Genomic DNA, 18,631 nt, shown 5'->3' on the forward strand with positions numbered 1-18,631 from the left:
ATGTTTTAATTAAATTATTTACAGAAATACCCTTCAAATGCCTAATAGCAATACAATACAATATAAAATTATAAACCGATTTATCGTACAGTTTTTGAGAAAATTAAATGTAAAATTTGAAGTGCTATTAAAAGTTTTATTTTGTTTTTTATAATTTTATTAATTTTATTAAAAATCGTACCCATATTATTTCAAGAAATCGTAAAAGCACATCCTATTTACAAAATTCATTTTGTTCACTTGGGTGAATCAAAAGTCTAAAATATGCGTGTAAACTTTTGTGAACGATATTTCAGTAAATCTCGGCGACCATGGAAGAGTTTGATATTTTTACAATTTTTTAAACGTACGATTTGTAATTTTGGACCTTATTTAGGCAATATTTTTGTAGTGCAAAGTTTAATAAAAATCCTAGGAAAACGGATGTCGCGATCATATTAGCTTAAGATTGTTTAGTTTAATTTTATCAATTTTTCTCAATTATCTTAGCAAGAACTTTACAATTCATTCAATTAATTTAAGATTATGTAATTATCTCTTTAATGATGCATTTATAACAAAGATTAAAAAATATATATTAAAATGAAATTGAGAAAATAATAAACAGATAAATGTGGTGTACCTACTCGTATTTTTTTTACAACTTTTAGTCCTGACCTGATAGAACAAAATGGATTATAGAATCAGAATCATGAGGCCATTCAACTTCAGCAATAGTTTCAAAACTTTAATAATTTGTTTTTTTTAACGGTCATTCCCAATATTTCTCTACTACAAGCAATTAATTAATTCGGCTATCAATACGATCATCTTTTCAGGCCCTTGTTTTTCATTTAATTTTGGCGCAAAGACCAATATTTTGTGCCCCGGAAAATATAACTTCCCACCACGCATCAAATCACAATTCTTGCTTTACTTCTGACAGCTCATTTCCGCAACATCATCTTTAATACCATTTTATTCCCCCTAGACTCCAAGAATTCCACGAAAACGCCTCCCGCAGCCGCCCCCGTCTCGGTGGCGTCGCCACTAACCACCTAGCCATGTTGCGTGAACGCGTGGAACGGCAAAGAAGTGTAGTTACGCCGCACCACAAGACCAGTTCTTTAGAAGATATAAATTGTGAATTGAAAAGCGACGTGGAAAACAACAGAAACAGTGTAGATCGGTTGGACACCCAAATTAGTTCTCTCCATCAAGACGTAGCAACGTTGAGCATGGAGGTTTCTATATTTACCAACACTGCATTTCCGCAAGTCTGAAGATATCTTTATTACAGGTCCGAAACGCCATTCAGGCCCTGCAGGAAATGACAACACCGTCTTCCTGCGGAGGTTCAATGCATTATTCTGTCCACTCTAATCCTAATTTGCACCAGAGTGTTACTGGGAATGCGTTGTTGGCGAGGAGCACATCGCATCCTCCGGAAATGTTTTACTGGGAGGAACAACAGTCACCGCCATTGGCGTTTAGGCCATTTCCAACATTTGTGGAAGTTGGGACACAAACTGAAGATGATGAGGTAGTAAGGAGATATGTGAAGGAGAATCCTAAGGAAGTGTTAGAGATGTTAGGGTTGGATCCATATAAGATTTTAAGTCGAGGAAGTCTTCGGAAAAGTCACAGTACGCCAGATGAAAAAAGTGTTCAAAGTAGGAATTGTTTTAAAAAACTCAGCGACGTTGCTGTGGACATTGACGACGAAGAGACTGACGAAGGTAAAGACGAGAACAGTCCTTTTCTCTGGGATCAAACCCAAGAGCAAAGGAACTTTCAAATTTTCGAAGCCATAAACCCCCAAAACTCGTTACTTAAGTTTAAGAAGCCGAATCACGAATTGTAATCGGGCTAGTCCATCCTCAAGTATTGTGTCAGAAGACGGTGATATGTAAATACGTGCATTGTACCTCTTATTCTCTTAACTACAAACATTTAACAAGACTCTCCTCCAGCTGCTGCATCAGCAACTGTCTCAAAATTAGATCAAGTAGTTAATTGCAATTGCAAAAGAGACGTCAATTATGAACCAAGGCACGCGTTTATTTGTTTTTGTTAAATGTTTGTATAGTTTCTTCGTTTTGAATAAAAAAAGCTTTGGTTTTCCGAGGCGTGAGAGTAATTTAAAATGTTAAGCAAGCATATCATGTGATCTACAGGTAGTGCCTCTATTGTGATGAATCTCTTTCTGATAAATTGTGTCTAAAATTGTCGAAAACAATCACTCTATTTGCTACGTGTTTTCAATGTTATAACTATAGCAACATTTGTTGTTCTAAATTTTTGTAAATAAGTTTATTGTTTATAAAACATTCCATTTTTGCAAATAATATCTCGTGATACAAGTTAAGAATTATATATTTGTATATTTTCGTAGGTTTAAGAGTAATTTACACTTATTATTTCGTAAGAGCAAGTCAAATAAATTTTTTATTTACCACCTTGTTTTACTGTACAACCTTCCTGCGAATTCAGTACTTACCAACACTTTTCTTCTTGTCTTGGCTTTTAAAAACTGCACAAACATAAACATAATCAATTTAACTTATAAATTAAATTCTTTCACTATTACATTTTTCAAAAAGTGCGTCCAAACTCACGCAGACGCCATGACGCAAAATGGTTTAGAAAGTACTCGTTCCAACACGTTTGTGTTGGTAGTACTGAAGGCGGTTTATTTAAAAAAAATACCTTACAAACAAATTTCTGGTTACATACAACGTTTGTATAACATTTGATTTAAGATATTAGAAGCGGATAAGTTCTAATTTTCTCTTTGAGCGAAACGACAATTCAAACGATTCAAAGAAAAATATTTCTGAGATAGCGCTCTGTTTTACCACAGTTCCGTGCAGACCTGTAAGATGGCGGCACATTCAAATGAGTCATAAAGTCGCTCCCTGAGTTTTTTTGTGTGGAACTCCGCTAGTTTGGTATGGAGGGTGTGTGCAGTTGTGTGTTGTAAGTTTTTTATCGGTGGAATTATGAAAATTAGATAGTCATCACTTATCTAATCCAACAATCGAGTCAGGTAATAAAATTATCATCCAAAATCACCAAATATTTGCGCTCAGATAACATAACCGAAATCGATCATTTCTACTTTGTCTACTAAACTATTAATAAGATTCATGTAAATAGACCTTAATTTTAGCGAAAAAATATCACAATCTACGGTTTTCTTTACATTTAATTAAATTAACTCTACAGCTGCACTGCTTGTTATTGAGAGGCTGACGCTGACCAATTTAGCAATTATGCATAAATATCCGAAGATTCGAAGGAAATCCAATTACGAAAAGATATTTTTAGAATAATTAGTCATCCAGAGTCGTTCCCGTGTCAGATTAGTTAAAAATAGGGTGAATTGGAGCATTCAATCAAGCAGACTTCTCCCCAATTGAAACATGTGGGTGGTGGGCGCTTGCGCTAATTAAATCCATCACTTTCATTTATTCAAATAACTTGTCGTACCCATAATCTACCTGCGAAAGTCGCCGCGACGCCTCCCCACCTACTCAGTCAGTTTCCAAAAATAAATCTTAACAACAACTGTGTCATATTACTAATAAATCTCAGCACTAACTTTATATTAGTAATCGACCATTCATCTCGAAGAACTCCTGCGATTGCCAATTATGGAATCGATATAGTAGCTAGTAGAATCTCATCGATTTATACGAAAAACTTGTCACTCAAGCGGCACGATGCGGTTACTTCAGGTCAGAATCCCGTACACTCACCCTTGTGGCTCAAGATAAGAGGGCCATCTGGGCCCCATTAACAGGAAGTGCCGGATCGTGGCGCAATTTCGTAAACAAGAAACGACTGCTACAAATCTATTCGGGTCAAACAAATTTAACTAATTGGAATTATTGTTACAGGATGAAGTTATTTGTCGTTTGCTTGTGGACCATCGTGGCAGGGGCTAACTCCCAAATCTTACAACAATTTACGCAAAATCCATGTGTTTCTAAATCAACTTGCCATGAATGTATAGCGACTCCCACCTGCGCTTGGTGTTACGATACTGTAAGTTGGCTTAAGTCAAGCTTATGTCTCTGGGAAAGTGGGTATTAATGTCGTCTATTAGCACCTCTGTAAAGTACAAGTGTTGCACATAATGTCGTCATAACTAAAATGGAATTGGATTGTTTATGTTTCTCTTATTGGAATATTTTACGTGTTTATTCCAAAAAATTATAACGTAATTTTAATATTGTTTACATGCATTTGGGCACTTCATTTTTTAAATGTGTTTAAGGATCGACCCCAGTGTTAAAAATGGTCGTTTTAGACCCAGATGCCTAAAAAATTCGGGTAATTCTCTGCTAAAAAAATGAATAAAAGCATTGGATTAGTTTATAAAAACTCGAGACACCTGGCACTCATGCAGTAGCTAATTATAGCATCAACAATAAATACTGGAAAAAGAGACCGAAGCAATTATGTGATGAGTTATGTAATTAGCCGGTGAAAGACTTGAGAAATCGTGCCTAGTAGGCCTTGCACTATTTTACATGTTGGTAACACTGTTCGCTATCAATTTGACATTTGTAAACATGTCAACATCATTAGGGCTTAACCTTCCACTATCACAAAGACAACAGGACTACCAACTTTTTTTAATCCACAGGCTACTTACAGTTTTTTGTAAAACCGATGTCTCGCTTTATTACCTTGCCTGATTGACTACAAACAATATAAAAACATTATGACGTCCGTTGACCTTGTTAATGTGGTACTTATCTGCAGAGGTGTATGCAATTTTGAATAATAAATACGACTTGTACGTTACGAATATATTCTGATACTGTTAATTTATTAAAATTAGTAAATATTCGTGGTATTTCAGCAAGGTCACAAGTGGTTTTGCTTATTTTATCACTTCTATGCTCTCTTTTATTAGAAGTGATCAAATATTCCGTAGCTAGAAGTGCATGTTTAAACCAGTTATCATTGTCGGAACTGTTTACTACTGTTTACACAGTTTGTAGATAAGACTGCACCACATACCTACAGGAAGAGTCGACACACTTATCAGTGAAATAACAATTTCTTAGAGCTCCTCGCAAAAGAAACGCAGTAAATTAAACATATTTGACTGCTCCGACCTTCAATATTTACCTCCTTTTATATGGATGCATAATAAAATATCTTTACGATCTTTTTTCTATGTTTAGGTAAACATCTCTACAACCAAGCGATGCTTCCAACCAAGCTACCCCCTTCCACCCTTAGACCAATGCGACCCTTCGAAAATATACAACCCTGACAACGAAATGATCGTCATTGCCGACCAAGCTCTGTCTTCAAGACAGGAAGGTGAAATTGGTGGCTCGTTTGGACATGGTTTTGAAGAATCTGGATTTGGTGGGGGTGGAGGTGGTGGCGGAGGATTCGGAGGAGGTGCTTGGGGAGCCAGTGGTGGCATCACTCAAGTCAGACCTCAAAGAATTAAACTAAAGTTAAGAGCAAGTAGGTTTGGTTGTTTTAATGATTTAGGTGAAGTTATTACATGATGTTTCGCAGAACAAACTTACACTATTCAAATGTCTTATACACAAGCTGAGGATTATCCCGTGGATTTGTACTATTTGATGGACTTGAGTAAGTCTATGGAGGATGATAAAGAGAAGTTGTCAGCGCTGGGGGATCATTTGGCGCAGACGATGAAGAATATGACGTCCAAGTTTACGTTGGGTTTCGGGAGTTTCGTTGATAAAGTCGTGATGCCGTACGTCAGTACCATCCCAGAGAAGTAAGTTGGGGGAAAAGTACTTGAGTGAACTTTGTAAGACAATTTAATCAGAGTCTAGGTAGATCAAGAATTTTAGTCACAACTATAAATTTTTGCTCAATTCCTAGACGACTCGTACTAATTTAGTCTCAGTTCCAGTCCAGGTTTTTTGACTTTATCGTTTAATAGTTATTATTGGCCAGGTTACGCCATCCATGCACACAATGTGTGGCTCCCTACGGATTCCGCAATCACATGACCCTGAGCACTAACACGAAAATGTTCTCTGTAAGTCTAAGACACTTGCACTATTTACTAAACTTTTGATCCTATTTCCGTTCCACTTTCCAACCCCTTTGGTGACGATTTTGACAAGTTGGCATTGTGAATCTTTCTCTTTGCTCTTTCTCTAGAGGCATGTCAATGTTCGTGATCTTGTAGGCGGTAAAACAATTGCAGGTCTGCAGGAGCATGGTAGGGTAGCGGAGGCAAGGCCAGGGAATTTCGTGTATAGAATCTATCGTTTTTTCTTTCTCAATTTCAAACGTATACTTATTCGACTCCTTTTCGAATAAATCATACGTTTTTAAATGAATGCTGCATGTAGATGTTAGAATTAGTTTATGGTTATAGCCTGCGTAGTCCGTGTACAGGATGCGAAGCCCCATACGGTTTCAAGAACGTGATGACTCTGTCAAAAGACACGTGGCAGTTTTCTGTAAGTGTTTTGGCTAACCAAAAGCTTTCAAGGGAGTTTCTAATCGCATTCAACGAAGTTACTCATCGACTAAACTGTAACATTTCTTAAGCATGATCTAAAATGCTATAACTCTTCAGCAAACAATGTTTGTTAATTAAAGTAACGATTAACGGATAACACCACCTTTGAGTCCTATCCAGACGTTTACTGTAGTTTTCTCCATCTTGTAACTTCAGAATCATCACGCTCTCAGCGCTAAACACACTTTTTTTAAGAAGCCAAGGTTGAATTAGTTAGTAAAATTGAAGGGACTCATTTCAAAAGACTCCTCCAGGTCCACTAATCCCAAGACGCAGATTTCAGCCTTGACAAAAATGTCTTTTTCACACAATCTCAATAATCTCAACTCTTCATTGTTGTTCTAATCACACTACATCCTCTAACTACTAACGTACCAATAACTACACGAATTTCCAGTCAATCGTCGTTTTTTAGCACATGGTAAAGAGCGCATCCGTGTCTGGAAATCTCGATGCTCCAGAAGGTGGTTTTGACGCCATAATGCAAGCGGTGGTTTGCGATGAAATCGGTTGGAGGCCAAAAGCCAGACGACTTCTGGTCTTTTCAACCGACGCTGCGTTCCACTACGCCGGAGATGGAAAGGTAAAAAGTAATTTTAATTTAAACAAAACTCATTTGAAGTTTTAGTTGGGAGGTATCGTTAAACCGAACGACGGCAAGTGTCATCTTGACTCCAAAGGATACTACACCATGTCAACGGCGCAGGATTATCCTAGTATCTCCCAAATTAACACTTTCGTTAAAGAAAAAAAAATCAATGTGATTTTTGCCGTGACTGCGGACAAAGTTAGTATTTACGAGCAGCTAAAGCAACACATTGAAGGATCGTCGTGTGGGCAATTGTCCAGCGACTCTTCAAATGTTGTCGATTTGATAACCGAGCAGTACCAGGCGATTTCTTCAGTGGTCGAAATGAACCACAACGCTTCCAGCGCTGTTAAAGTACGATTCTTCTCAAAGTGTCTCGATCCCAATGGCGAAGAAATCGAAACCAATAAGTGTGGTAACATTAAAGTAGGCAGCTTAGTAAAATTCCGAGTGAAATTAGAAGTCGTGGAGTGTCCAGCTGATCCCAGAGACACCAAACAGTTGATCCAGATCTACCCGATTGGTCTTAACGAGAGCTTGATTATTGATTTAACGATGCTGTGTGATTGTCCTTGTGAACACGAAGGTCTGGAGTACAGCTCCCCGAAATGCCACAACCACGGTACCTACATGTGTGGAATCTGCGAATGTGTGGAACCAGCTTACGGTCCTTCTTGCGAATGCAATAAAGACGGCACAACCGCTAACGTGTCAACTGCTAATTGCATAAACCCGAAAAATGGCCTGGAATGCAGCGGAAGAGGCAACTGCATTTGCGGAAAGTGCGAATGCGAACAAAGAAACAACGCGGAAGAAGTGAGTCTCTGTATTTATAAACCTCAAGTTACCAATTTTCTTATAGACCATCAGTGGCGACCAATGTCAATGCGACAACTTCTCTTGCGAACGCCACAAAGGACAACTTTGCAGCGGTCCTGATCATGGTACTTGTGTTTGCGGCGTTTGCGAGTGTGCCGAAGGTTGGATGGGCGACAACTGTGCCTGCAGAAACGACACGAATTCTTGTATTAAACCCGACAGTGAAGATCCTAATTTGTTGTGTTCAGGAAACGGACTTTGCGAGTGTGGCGAGTGCAAATGCGATAAGACGGATCAAGGGTTCTACTTCGGTCGCTTCTGCGAGCACTGCAGCTTTAAGGTACTTATAAACCGTTTTTTGATGTAGCTAACATGGAAATTGCAGAATTGTTCGGACGATTGTTCCAAGTACAAGCTGTGTGTTCAGTGCCAACAGTACAAGACAGGGAATTTGACGGAGGAAGAGTGTGCGAAGTGTCCTTTTACGCCCACATCAGTACCTGTGGTTGAAGGTAATTTCGGTTTTATCAGCTTTAGCGTTATCGTTATCACAACACCTTGCTTGCGTTAAAGTTGTTATTATACAACGGAATGCACAAGGTTAACAACAACCCACACGTAATGGAATTTATCGTTTCGCTGGTTTAACAAATAGTCCGGTCAATCTTAGGAATGGTAATTCGGAGGAAAAAGGTGTAGGCACCATTTTTGTAGATAATTTTACTAATTCTGCTCTGTCGGAGTTTTTGTCATTTGATCACAATTTTTATGTCTATTTTGACCGGACTAAAAACTGTACTTTTCAGTCGTTGATAAGAACGGCGAAGTCCTCTGTCCTTTCTACGACGAAGACGACTGTCGATTTAGCTTCGTCTACTACTTTGACGAAGAAAACAAACTCCAAGTTCGCGCACAAGAAGAACGAGAATGTCCAGCAACCGTCTTCTTACTGGGAATTGTTTTGGGAGTCATAGCCGCAGTGGTACTACTCGGAATGGCCGTTTTACTCTTATGGAAATTATTCACAACAGTCCACGACAGACGAGAGTTTGCCAAATTCGAAAAAGAAGCGATGATGGCGAGATGGGATACGGTAAATAAACACTTTATTTATTAAAGTCACTACTGTTTTGTTTCAGGGCGAAAATCCCATTTACAAACAAGCCACGTCGACGTTCAAAAATCCAACGTATGCAGGGAAGAGTTAGATTTGCTTAATTTATTTTTTTAATTGTAAATATTTCGAATATGTCCTGTAATCACACACCTACTGCCATTTTACTAATTCATTAGATTTTATCAATGGCGTGCCATCTATTTATACCTACGCATTATTTTTTACTTTAAGTCGTACTTAAAATACTAGATTGTGATTCACAAATTTTGCCTTATCGTCGATATGCCTTCAAAGACGGGCCTTCTAGTTTTTAATATACTAAAAATATTTTATAGCGCATTTGTGTATATTAACGGTAGTTTCGTAGTTGTAAGATTGACCTAATGACGACTGTTAATTAATAGATCTGATCGTTTTGATTTTGTATAATATATTTGACTACAATTTTCTACGTCTTATTACTCAGTTTGCCCATCCAATCAATTTCAAACTTTCCGCTTTAACTTCATTTTGCACCTCAATTCGCATTCACATTAATCTAAAAACAGTTTAAAATGCTCTTATAAAGCCTTGACAATGACGGCACTGAGGAAGGAGCAAGCGCACATACTGACAAGCATGAATAATAAAATGAGATTCATTGAAAGTTTCTTCTCATCGGCTTCCGTCGTCCTAAAAAAATCAATTATTTTTACCGGAAACGCGTCCGATGGTTACGTACATTGGAACTAATATCACACAGATGTTAATCAGATATCCATTAGTGAAGGCAAAAAATATGATAAGAAGTATGTATGCGTAATCTTCGTCGAAAACCACAGGCAAATGAGATCGCGGTTGAATGTTACAAAACATCAACAGTGGAGCGAACCCAATCCGAAGACAACTCGCGATTAAAATGATGATACCATTCCTTGGCTACAACTTGAAGATAATTGTTGTTTCATTATCATTATCAATTCCACGTTACCCTTTTCAAATAAGCCGCAAGTTCTCTTCCGATGTAGTCACAAACAAAGAATAATAAGAATGTGGTAACAGGAACAAAAAACACATCTAAAAAGAAACTTGATTTGATAAAACTTAGTTTTTTTACCATACCGTTCCATTTCGAGCCACTTCCTTTGCCCATTGAAACCGCCAGAGAGGCAACTCCTGGGTGCATCATGATGGTACACCCCAAAACTATACCGAGCGATATTAAATAATATTTTATTTTTTTAAAAACAGTGAAAAACCTCTCTTTTGTAAATTTTGTGTTGCCATTCCGTTCGATCGTTTTACCGAGGTGGTACCTGAAAAAATCTGAATACCTCAAAGACATGAGGAGCCAGGTCAATGTAAAAAAGACGAAGAACATTCCAATTAAGAAATATATAAGCCCTGTGGTCGTCGAACTAGCGCCGATGCTCAAAGAGAAAAGTTGCAACAAAGATGCGAAAATTCCGCAAATTGAATGGCCCGAAAGCATCGTAGCTAGATATTGCGGAGGGAATTTTGCTACCATTTCGAAAAGAGCGGGCACAAAGGTACCGAAACACCCTAAAAACAAAATAAAGTCTTTTATTAACGCGAAAATAGCTCACCGGTCAGAACGAGCCCTGTTGATAGAGATACAAAGAAGAACCCGCGCTGCCCTAAAATGCCAATCGTCACAACAGAATTACAATTTTGTTACTCACATGAGTCTGTGTTAACCATTACAAAGACGCAGGTAACAGCAAACATGAGTAACGCACCACAGAGAGCGGTAATGATTCGCTTTGGTGTCGAGAATCTCTTCAAAAAAAAAATTGTGATTCCCAAAAAAACCAAATTTGTTACGTGGCCCACAATAGCGAAGTAGGAAAAAAATTCGGCTTGCAATCCTGTTCTTTTCTGAGCATCACTGGCGTTTAATAGAATCGGATCTCGAAATTTGTACATCCAATACTGAAAATAATCGTTTTTTCGTGTTTGTGTTGAACCAACTTACATCAGTGGCCGTTGTAAAAAAATGTTGAGGAATTAAACTAGCGGTACCTAAAGTGTAAAAGAGCACGTATGTTATAAAAAATCTGTCTTTGTACACTGGAGGGTCTTCGTGGATGATCATCTGTTCGGTGGTTCCTGAAAAAATTAATAAATTTTGGTAGTTTTTTGGGTTGTGAGCACCTTCATTTTCTTCAACTTCACGGGCCATTTTGAATAATTTTGGCAATTGTGGATGACCTGAAACTGTAACTAGTGAAAGATGAGTGATGACTAACTGAAGTTAGTCGTAAATTTAGGATTGATAAGATATGAAAACTGAGTTAATCCTCGGGTCTTAATAGTAAGTGAAAAGTAGTGATCAAGTCAATTTCTTAGATTTATTAGTTTTAGGAAGTTTGTTTAACTTATTTTATAAAAATTCAATTTGTAGTGACTATTCACTATCTAGGAGTGTCGGAAGATTTTATTCCACTTAGGATAAATACCGACATAGATTATATCATAGAAGTACTTTATTACAATTTTTCCATGTGCTTGATTTATGAGCTGTCAATGCAGCTACAATAAATTTATTTGGACATTTCTAAGAATTCATTTTTATTACGAAAGACTCTGAAGACTCCAGAGGATCTGGACATGGACAGATATTAAAAATAATTTATACTTTATTGTTTCCTTATAAAATACAAATAAATAGATAAATTATTCAGTGTTTGAAGTTTAATTAAATCTCTCTATATCAAATAAGCCCATTAATACTCCGACATTGTTCCAAAATCTCACTATAATGCCTTGACCATAACAGCGCTCAAGAACGAACAAGCACCCAAACTAACAAGCATGAACACCACAATAAGTATCACTGTAAGATTCCTTTCTTCTTCTTTCGTAATTCTGTAAAAATCACGTTATTTAGAGCAACGATGACGACATTTACGTACATTGGAACTATTATGACACAAAGATTAACCAGATAACCATTACTAAATGCAAAACAAATGATAAAGATAATGTAGGCGTAATCCTTATCAAAAATCACCGGTAAATGGGAACGGGGATGCGCATTACAGAGCATCAACATCGGAACCAGTGCAACTCGAAGAAAGCTTATAATAAAAATGACGAAACCATTTTTGGGCTGAAACTTCCATGTTATCAATGTTATCATTTTTCGCGATGGTTACGTACCGTTTTCAAGAACCCTGCAGTTTCTCTTCCGATGTAGTCACAGAAAAAATAGAGAAAGAACGAAACGAAAGGAACAAAAAACACGTCTGAAAAGAAAAAGGTAGTTTGAGAGGTACTCAATTCTGTTTCGTACCATTCCATTGCGCACCACTTCCTTTGTCCATTGACACCACTAGCGATAGTACTCCTGGATGCATTATAGTTGTACAACCCATGGCAAGGATCATCGCCGCGAGAAAATACTTCAGATTGTGGAACACACTCAAAACTTTTTCTTTGGAGAGTTTCGTCTGTATAGTTTTTTCAACTTTATTATTGAAGTAGTACTTAAAGAACTCTGAGTACTTTAGAGCCATTAGGAACCAGATCAATGTTAGCAGAATAAAGAACATTCCAATCAAAAAATATATGAGACCTGTAGTGGCGGAACTTGCACCGATACTTAAAGAGAAAATTTGTACTAAAGCTGCGAACATTCCACAGAGTGCGTGTCCGGAAAGCATCGTCGCGATGTATTTTTCAGGAAATCTTGAAATGATTTCGAGGACTGTGGCCATGAAGATTCCGGAACATGCTAAAGAGGGAACATTGAGATTATTTAAATTTTTGTTGTAGGTACAGTACCTGTAAGAAAGGCTCCTAATGTTAGCGAAACAACGAAGAAACCACTCTGCCCTGAAATCATAAATTTAAGTGACTGAAAGTGAAGACTTCGTCAACTTACATAAATCTGTGTTAACTTCTACAAAGATACAAGTTATTACAAACGCGATTAAAACCCCACAGAGACCTCCAATTGTTCGTTTCACCACCGAAAACCTCCTCAAAAAAACAAACGTGAGTGCCAAAAAACTCAAATTGGTAACGTGAGACACAATTGAGAAACTAGAAATAAACTGAGCTTGTAATCCTGTTCTGTTCTGGCTTTGATTGTCACTAAACGGAACATTGGGATCTCTAAATTTGTACATCCAATACTAAAAAAAAAAACGTTTGGTGTTTCACAGTTTGTTTTCGAACTTACATCAGTGGCAGTGGTAAAAAAATGTTGCGGGACCACACTGGCAGTGCCCAAAACGTAAAACAACACATGGGTTAGATAAAAATTGTCTTTGTACATTGCTGGAGTTTGGTGGTGCACTGTCTCTGGTGTTTTTATAACACAATCTGTGGTTTTGGGTCAAAACACGTGTTATCACCATTGTCTTAAAGTTCGCGAGTCATTTTAAATATTTGTCTGTGTCTTAAAGTTCGTGCATGTAATATAAACTGGAGAAATGGCCATGAATTAGTAACAGAAGTTATTCATAATCGTACGATCTCTTGTAATCTTACAAAGATTAAAAGAAGTGACAAAGTTGGAAAGAATTTGTCGCACAGTTTATATACTTTGTAATTTTACTTATAAAAAGAAAAGACGATTTTGTGAGGTATGAATAGATTATCCCCATCTCGAATCAAAGATAAAAACAGTTTCAAAGGATTTTTTTCTATTTATATTTATTATTTATAATTATGGAACAAATCCAGTGTACTTTTATGAAGAAAAAGAAGAGCTTATAAAATTATGTTGAGTCATCTACTTGTGATGGACTGTTTGATTTTTATAAATTTATACACAATCCCTCATGACTGACAAGGATTTGCTCAATTCTAAAAAGGAGCGATTATAACAGGTGGGATGTTATCTAATCAATTCAATTATTATTTAATTTCTTACAATTTTTAAGTGTTTACAGCGTCGTTTTATCTCTATTCATAATAATTCATCTAAAATGTCAATCAAGGATAAAAATTTCTGCGAAAATGTTCCAGATTTCACTCTTTTAATTATTTTAGTCTATCTGGAATGTCTCTAATTTTTGTATTTCTTAAATTCATTTGTTTACGCTTTTATGTTACTTTTTAGATTTTTTATTTTTTTATATCTAAACGGTTTTTGAAGCTGTATTCATAAAGTAGAGATCGAAAAGCATAAAATAATATGTTTTTATTAAGATCCAAAGATTAATTTTGGAAAAATCCGCAAATTTCGTGGAAAAATCAACTAAATTTGAAGCTAGACGATTTTTCCTAAATACAGACGGTTTTTAAGGCCAAATTCGCAAAGTAGAGGTCTAAAAGCATGAAATAAGTTTTTATCAAGATTTATCGGTTAATTCTATAGAAATCGGCTGAAATTTGCACGAAGTCAAAAAATTAACTAAATTTGAGGCTAAATGACGATTTTTCTTATATCCAGACGGTTTTTGAGGATGTAGAGGCAAAGTAGAGGTCGAAAATCATAAAATTGTAAAGAACAGTAAAAGAAATTTAACAGTACAAAAAATAATTTACGTAATTAAATACAAATAAATATTACATGAGTTATTGCACTTTGAAAATTGAGGTAAAAACTGTATACAAATAAACCATGTAGACCAAATTTGTCATTTCAGAACTCTTCTTGCAAATTCCTCTATAAAGCTTTGGCCATAACTGCACTAAGAAACGAACAAGCGCCTAAACTGACGAGCATAAACACTAAAATAAGAATCATGGAAAGATTCTTTTCTTCTGGTTCGGTTGCCCTGAAAAAATATGTTATTTCGTACTAAAACAACGAGATGAACGTACATCGGAACTTGTATCACACACAGATTAACCAGATATCCATTAGTCAAGGCGAAAACTATCATAAAAATGATGTAAGCGTAATCTTTATCGAAAACAACCGGTAAGTGGGAACGTGGTTGGGCGTTACAAAGCATCAACATTGGGACAAATGCGATTCGAAGACAGCTTACAATAAAGATTATCAGACCATTTTTTGGCTAAAACATCAATATAACACTTCTACTTATTTTATAGTGAAGAGATCGTACCTTCTTAAGAAAAGCAGCCAGTTCTCTTCCAATGTAGTCACAAACGAAATACATCAAGAAACAAACAACAGGGACGAAAAACACGTCTGAAAAAAAAACGTAAACTAAACAAATCACTCGTTTTTTTCTTACCATTCCACTTCGCCCCAGTTCCTTGTCCCATTGACACAACCAAAGAAGTTACTCCTGGGTGTATCATAATTGAGCATCCCAAGACAATAATCATTGAAGTTAAATAATATTTTAGCTTGTTGAGAACGCTAAAAAATTTCTCCTTCGTAAATTCCGTCTGTACAGCTTGTTCAGCTTCTTTATTAAGATAATACTGGAAGAACTCGGAATGGTTTAACGTAATCAGGAACCACGTCAACGTAAAAAAGACGAAGAACATTCCAATTGCAAAATATATAAGACCTGTGGTTTTGGAACCTGCGTCAATACTTAAAGAAAAGATTTGAACCAGAGCTGCGAAAATTCCACAAATTGAGTGTCCCGAAAGCATCGTAGCAAGATATTGTGGGGGGAATTTCGCAATCATTTCAAAGAGGGTTGCCATGAACACCGCGCAACATCCTGAAGAAGAAAATGAAACAGAAAGTCGTTACTACCAAGGAGTACCTGTAAGGAGGAATCCTATTCCTAAGGAGACAGCGAAGAAACCACTTTGCCCTAAAATTAGTGTTAATCGTTGAATTTCATCAATGTCAACTTACAGGTGTCTGTATTAACTAGCACGAAGATACAGGTTACAGCAAACATAACTATAGCCCCACAGAGCGCGGTAATTATCCGTTTTACCATGGTAAATCTCCTCAAAAAAATTATAGTAATCGCCAAAAAAATCAGATTTGCCACATTCGACACGATGGAATAGTTCGAAACGAATTCAGCTTGTAATCCTGTACGATTCTTGCTATCACTAGCATTATAAAGAACGCTAGTGTCCCGAAATTTGTACATCCAGAACTAAAAATGTTTTGGTATTACATTTCGTACCAAATTCAAACTTACATCGGTGGCTGTAGTAAAAAAATTTTGAGGAACCAAACTGGCAGTGCCCAGGGTGTAAAACAACACGTACGTTAGATAAAACTTGTCCTTGATTTTTGGGGTTTCTTCAGAAACTATCATCTGTTCGGTGGTTTCTAGAAATCAATGGGATTATCGGGCGTAACATTTTTTTTATTTTAGTACCATTTTCTTCATCTTCGCGAGTCATTTTAAATATTTGCTTGTGGCTTACACTTTGTGGACGCACTATTAATTGTAGACAGCTAAAATGAATCATTTGTAGAATCTGGTCATATCTGATAAGATATCAGTTTTGAGATTAACATTAGCGTCAGATGTTGCCGAAAGAATTTTAAGCTCTCAGTGTAATGGTGTTGACGCAATTGTGCTATTGTTACATGAAATGGGCCAGGCAATATGGGAATTAAATCCAATATCAAAGTTTGATTTAAGAAAACGTTTTTATCAGTTATAAGTACAAAAATCTTTCTTGGATCTGTTGATTTTCGCTTATATTACATTATAGTTTAGTTATTCTCATTGTAAATTAAAAAAATTGAGTGTACCATGAAAAGATATGATAAAAATATTTGCAAGACGCTAAGTGGTTTGATTTGAAGTGTATTGATAAGAGATTTTTTTTGCCTGAAAATAAGTTTCCGCGGAACCACTAAAATGTAACACAATTACGAAGACACAAAGACAAAAGTCATAATAATAGATACTTTATTAAATTGAGATCAACACTTCACCAAATCATTGACTGACTGACTTTCTTCCCTCGGAACTACGATTTCAAAATATCTTCTTTTACAGCACTTTTACCAAAGCAGTTCCCACAAAAGAACACGCGGCCATGCTAACTATCATAAAAATCAGTACAAAGAACGTAGCCAGCGGTCTTTCTTCCTCTGTAGGGACACTAGAAATAAAAGAAAATAACGCTACTCTTCAATCTTCACGTTTACATACGTGCCAACGAAGTGGGCACAAAGATTCAGTAAAAATCCATGAGACAAGGCGAGCACAATGATGAAAATTATATAATAGTAATCTTCATTGAAGATTACGGGCAGATTATCGCGTGGTTGGGCATTACAAAGCATTATTAAGGGTATCATAGCTAGTCGAATGCAACTTATGGATAAAATAACTAATCCGTTTCGAGGCTAAAAAGTAACGTTAAGAAGTTCACAAAATTTTCAGTCAGTTAACCTTTTTTAGGATCACTCCAAGTTGTCGTCCAGTGAAATCTGCTATACAATAAACCAAAAACGAGATCACGGGACCAAAATACAATTCTGAAAATATATTTTTGCGACAATTTCATTAACACTGTTTCTACTCACTGTTCCAGTCACTACCATCGCTTTTATGCATAGACACCACCAGAGAGGTGAGCCCAGGCTCTATTACAACAGTCGTACCAGTTGATATGAACATCGCCAGGAGATAATACTTAACTTTTTTGACTATTGATATGATTTTTTCTATACTAATTTGACGCTTCTGTTCTTCAATTTCTTTGTAAAAGTGATGTTTAAAAAAGCGACATTCTTTTAAACAAGCGAGGAATAATACCAGAGTGACGGTTACTAAAACCAAAGCGAATCCAAAATACACAATTCCTTGATCTTCGGCGTCTTCATCGACACTCAAAGCAACGACTTGGGCGACGGCTGCTAAAACTCCACAAAACGCTTGACCGACTATTACTACCTCTAAGTACGTCGGGGGGAATTTTGGGGCCATTTGAAAAGCGGTTACCATTACCACGCTGCAGCAACCTGAAGAAACTTTTAGTTTTACGGATGAAAATCAGGATCTTACCTGACAGAACGCATCCTATTACCAGAGTAAACACAAGAAAACCCATCTGCCCTAAAAATCTCACATCAAAGATACTTAATTAATTAAAATCGTAGCTTACATGTGTCTGTATCAATTCTTACAAAAACGCAAGTTAGAAGAAACATTAACACAGCGCCAGAAAGACCTCCAATGATCTTGGTCCTCATCGTGGATTTCTTTAGTAAAATTATACTAATTACAATGAAAACGGCATTGCTAACGTGAGTATCTATAGAAAAATCTGCGGCGAATTCTGCTTGTAGTCCGGTCCTGTTCTCACTGTCGAGGCTCAGGTTACTTTGAGGATCTCGAAATTTGTACATCCAGTACTAGAAAACAAAATAAGTTGCGATTTCGCACATACAAACTTACATCAGTTGCTGTACTGAAGAACTTGGAGGTGATCAAACTGACGGTACCAAAAGCATAAAACAAGATGTACGTTACAAAGTATTTGTCTTTAACTGGTTGGGCCTCCATGTTTACTTTCAACTGACGCGAAAATTTACTCTCTATTATAAAATACCAAAATATTTATCTAATTAAGAATTTCAGATAACTGAATTAAAAGTGATTCATTGTTACATCTTCATGACTCTTCAATTTTAAAACTGCTTGAGATTATTGAGTACTTTGATTGTTCAGTCGAAATGGAACGAGTCATTTCCACAAGACATACATCTTTTAACAAGGATAATTCA

The 18,631-nt window shown here is 36.6% G+C and overlaps 6 protein-coding genes across 8 annotated transcripts in view; 2 read left to right on the top strand and 4 right to left on the bottom strand.

Moving 5' to 3' along the window:
• Positions 1-1,933, top strand: part of Elk (Eag-like K[+] channel) — a 36,795-nt gene extending 34,862 nt beyond the window's left edge. For both annotated transcript variants that reach the window (XM_088046378.1, XM_088046379.1), the window contains exons 14-15: positions 971-1,223; positions 1,280-1,933. In XM_088046378.1, the coding sequence (XP_087902504.1) occupies positions 971-1,223; positions 1,280-1,843 (817 nt within the window). In that variant the 3' untranslated portion in view covers positions 1,844-1,933. The remainder of the gene's footprint in view (positions 1-970; positions 1,224-1,279) is intronic.
• A 941-nt stretch (positions 1,934-2,874) lies between these two features.
• mys (position-specific antigen beta subunit myospheroid) lies at positions 2,875-9,490 on the top strand. Of its 2 annotated transcripts, none has more exons than XM_088046861.1 (11): positions 2,875-3,028; positions 3,882-4,029; positions 5,181-5,475; positions 5,530-5,758; positions 5,941-6,025; positions 6,933-7,100; positions 7,146-7,922; positions 7,969-8,265; positions 8,311-8,437; positions 8,732-9,018; positions 9,065-9,490. In XM_088046861.1, exons 2-11 carry the CDS (start codon positions 3,883-3,885, stop codon positions 9,131-9,133), a joined length of 2,481 nt encoding a protein of 826 aa, XP_087902987.1. In that variant the 5' UTR covers positions 2,875-3,028; position 3,882; the 3' UTR covers positions 9,134-9,490. The 2 variants fall into 2 exon arrangements, with proteins under 2 accessions (XP_087902987.1, XP_087902988.1); XM_088046862.1 differs by lacking the exon at positions 5,941-6,025 and adding an exon at positions 6,371-6,455.
• Positions 9,491-9,509: 19 nt separating this feature from the next.
• LOC148168838 (equilibrative nucleoside transporter 3-like) lies at positions 9,510-11,340 on the bottom strand. The gene is made up of 8 exons (XM_088046864.1): positions 11,197-11,340; positions 11,018-11,151; positions 10,725-10,974; positions 10,629-10,679; positions 10,144-10,584; positions 10,013-10,098; positions 9,764-9,960; positions 9,510-9,714 (listed from the first exon to the last, which is right to left on the bottom strand). Exons 1-8 carry the CDS (start codon positions 11,222-11,224, stop codon positions 9,603-9,605), a joined length of 1,299 nt encoding a protein of 432 aa, XP_087902990.1. The 5' UTR covers positions 11,225-11,340; the 3' UTR covers positions 9,510-9,602.
• Positions 11,341-11,773: 433 nt separating this feature from the next.
• LOC148168839 (equilibrative nucleoside transporter 3-like) lies at positions 11,774-13,406 on the bottom strand. Its single transcript, XM_088046253.1, has 8 exons — positions 13,394-13,406; positions 13,229-13,344; positions 12,929-13,181; positions 12,829-12,879; positions 12,338-12,778; positions 12,205-12,290; positions 11,958-12,154; positions 11,774-11,910 (listed from the first exon to the last, which is right to left on the bottom strand). Exons 1-8 carry the CDS (start codon positions 13,404-13,406, stop codon positions 11,799-11,801), a joined length of 1,269 nt encoding a protein of 422 aa, XP_087902379.1. The 3' UTR covers positions 11,774-11,798.
• Positions 13,407-14,516: 1,110 nt separating this feature from the next.
• Positions 14,517-16,352, bottom strand: LOC148168840 (equilibrative nucleoside transporter 2-like). Its single transcript, XM_088046863.1, has 8 exons — positions 16,263-16,352; positions 16,080-16,213; positions 15,782-16,034; positions 15,687-15,737; positions 15,201-15,641; positions 15,069-15,154; positions 14,821-15,017; positions 14,517-14,774 (listed from the first exon to the last, which is right to left on the bottom strand). The coding sequence occupies exons 1-8, from the start codon at positions 16,285-16,287 to the stop codon at positions 14,663-14,665; spliced, it is 1,299 nt and encodes a 432-aa protein (XP_087902989.1). The 5' UTR covers positions 16,288-16,352; the 3' UTR covers positions 14,517-14,662.
• Positions 16,353-18,410, bottom strand: LOC148168841 (equilibrative nucleoside transporter 3-like). The gene is made up of 11 exons (XM_088046254.1): positions 18,303-18,410; positions 18,010-18,259; positions 17,910-17,960; positions 17,429-17,866; positions 17,295-17,380; positions 17,052-17,248; positions 16,894-17,001; positions 16,805-16,825; positions 16,646-16,724; positions 16,478-16,588; positions 16,353-16,436 (listed from the first exon to the last, which is right to left on the bottom strand). Exons 1-11 carry the CDS (start codon positions 18,408-18,410, stop codon positions 16,353-16,355), a joined length of 1,533 nt encoding a protein of 510 aa, XP_087902380.1.
• Between the last annotated feature and the right edge of the window lie 221 nt (positions 18,411-18,631).

This window comes from Gnatocerus cornutus, chromosome 9 (assembly GCF_029298725.1).
Source record: "Gnatocerus cornutus isolate USDA-ARS CGAHR chromosome 9, icGnaCorn1.1, whole genome shotgun sequence".
In the NCBI taxonomy this organism is placed as follows: domain Eukaryota; kingdom Metazoa; phylum Arthropoda; class Insecta; order Coleoptera; family Tenebrionidae; genus Gnatocerus; species Gnatocerus cornutus.

What these genes read in the sequence shown, in the direction of transcription:
- mys (XM_088046861.1), top strand. Translation starts at nt 3,883, where the DNA reads ATGAAGTTATTTGTCGTTTGCTTGTGGACCATCGTGGCAGGGGCTAAC. An exon ending in GTCAGTACCATCCCAGAGAA is followed by an intron (nt 5,759 to 5,940) that starts GTAAGTTGGGGG and finishes ATTATTGGCCAG; the next exon opens with GTTACGCCATCCATGCACAC. An exon ending in ATCAGTACCTGTGGTTGAAG is followed by an intron (nt 8,438 to 8,731) that starts GTAATTTCGGTT and finishes TGTACTTTTCAG; the next exon opens with TCGTTGATAAGAACGGCGAA.
- LOC148168838 (XM_088046864.1), bottom strand. Translation starts at nt 11,224, where the DNA reads ATGGCCCGTGAAGTTGAAGAAAATGAAG. An exon ending in AATGGTTAACACAGACTCAT is followed by an intron (nt 10,680 to 10,724) that starts GTGAGTAACAAA and finishes TTGGCATTTTAG; the next exon opens with GGCAGCGCGGGTTCTTCTTT. An exon ending in AAGTGGCTCGAAATGGAACG is followed by an intron (nt 10,099 to 10,143) that starts GTATGGTAAAAA and finishes GTTTCTTTTTAG; the next exon opens with ATGTGTTTTTTGTTCCTGTT.
- LOC148168839 (XM_088046253.1), bottom strand. An exon ending in AGAAGTTAACACAGATTTAT is followed by an intron (nt 12,880 to 12,928) that starts GTAAGTTGACGA and finishes TTATGATTTCAG; the next exon opens with GGCAGAGTGGTTTCTTCGTT. An exon ending in CTGCAGGGTTCTTGAAAACG is followed by an intron (nt 12,155 to 12,204) that starts GTACGTAACCAT and finishes TGGAAGTTTCAG; the next exon opens with CCCAAAAATGGTTTCGTCAT.
- LOC148168840 (XM_088046863.1), bottom strand. Translation starts at nt 16,287, where the DNA reads ATGACTCGCGAAGATGAAGAAAATG. An exon ending in AACTGGGGCGAAGTGGAATG is followed by an intron (nt 15,155 to 15,200) that starts GTAAGAAAAAAA and finishes TTTTTTTTTCAG; the next exon opens with ACGTGTTTTTCGTCCCTGTT. An exon ending in TGTGTGATACAAGTTCCGAT is followed by an intron (nt 14,775 to 14,820) that starts GTACGTTCATCT and finishes ATATTTTTTCAG; the next exon opens with GGCAACCGAACCAGAAGAAA.
- LOC148168841 (XM_088046254.1), bottom strand. Translation starts at nt 18,410, where the DNA reads ATGGAGGCCCAACCAGTTAAAGACAAATACTTTGTAACGTACATCTTG. An exon ending in AAGAATTGATACAGACACAT is followed by an intron (nt 17,961 to 18,009) that starts GTAAGCTACGAT and finishes TGAGATTTTTAG; the next exon opens with GGCAGATGGGTTTTCTTGTG. An exon ending in CGATGGTAGTGACTGGAACA is followed by an intron (nt 17,381 to 17,428) that starts GTGAGTAGAAAC and finishes ATATATTTTCAG; the next exon opens with AATTGTATTTTGGTCCCGTG.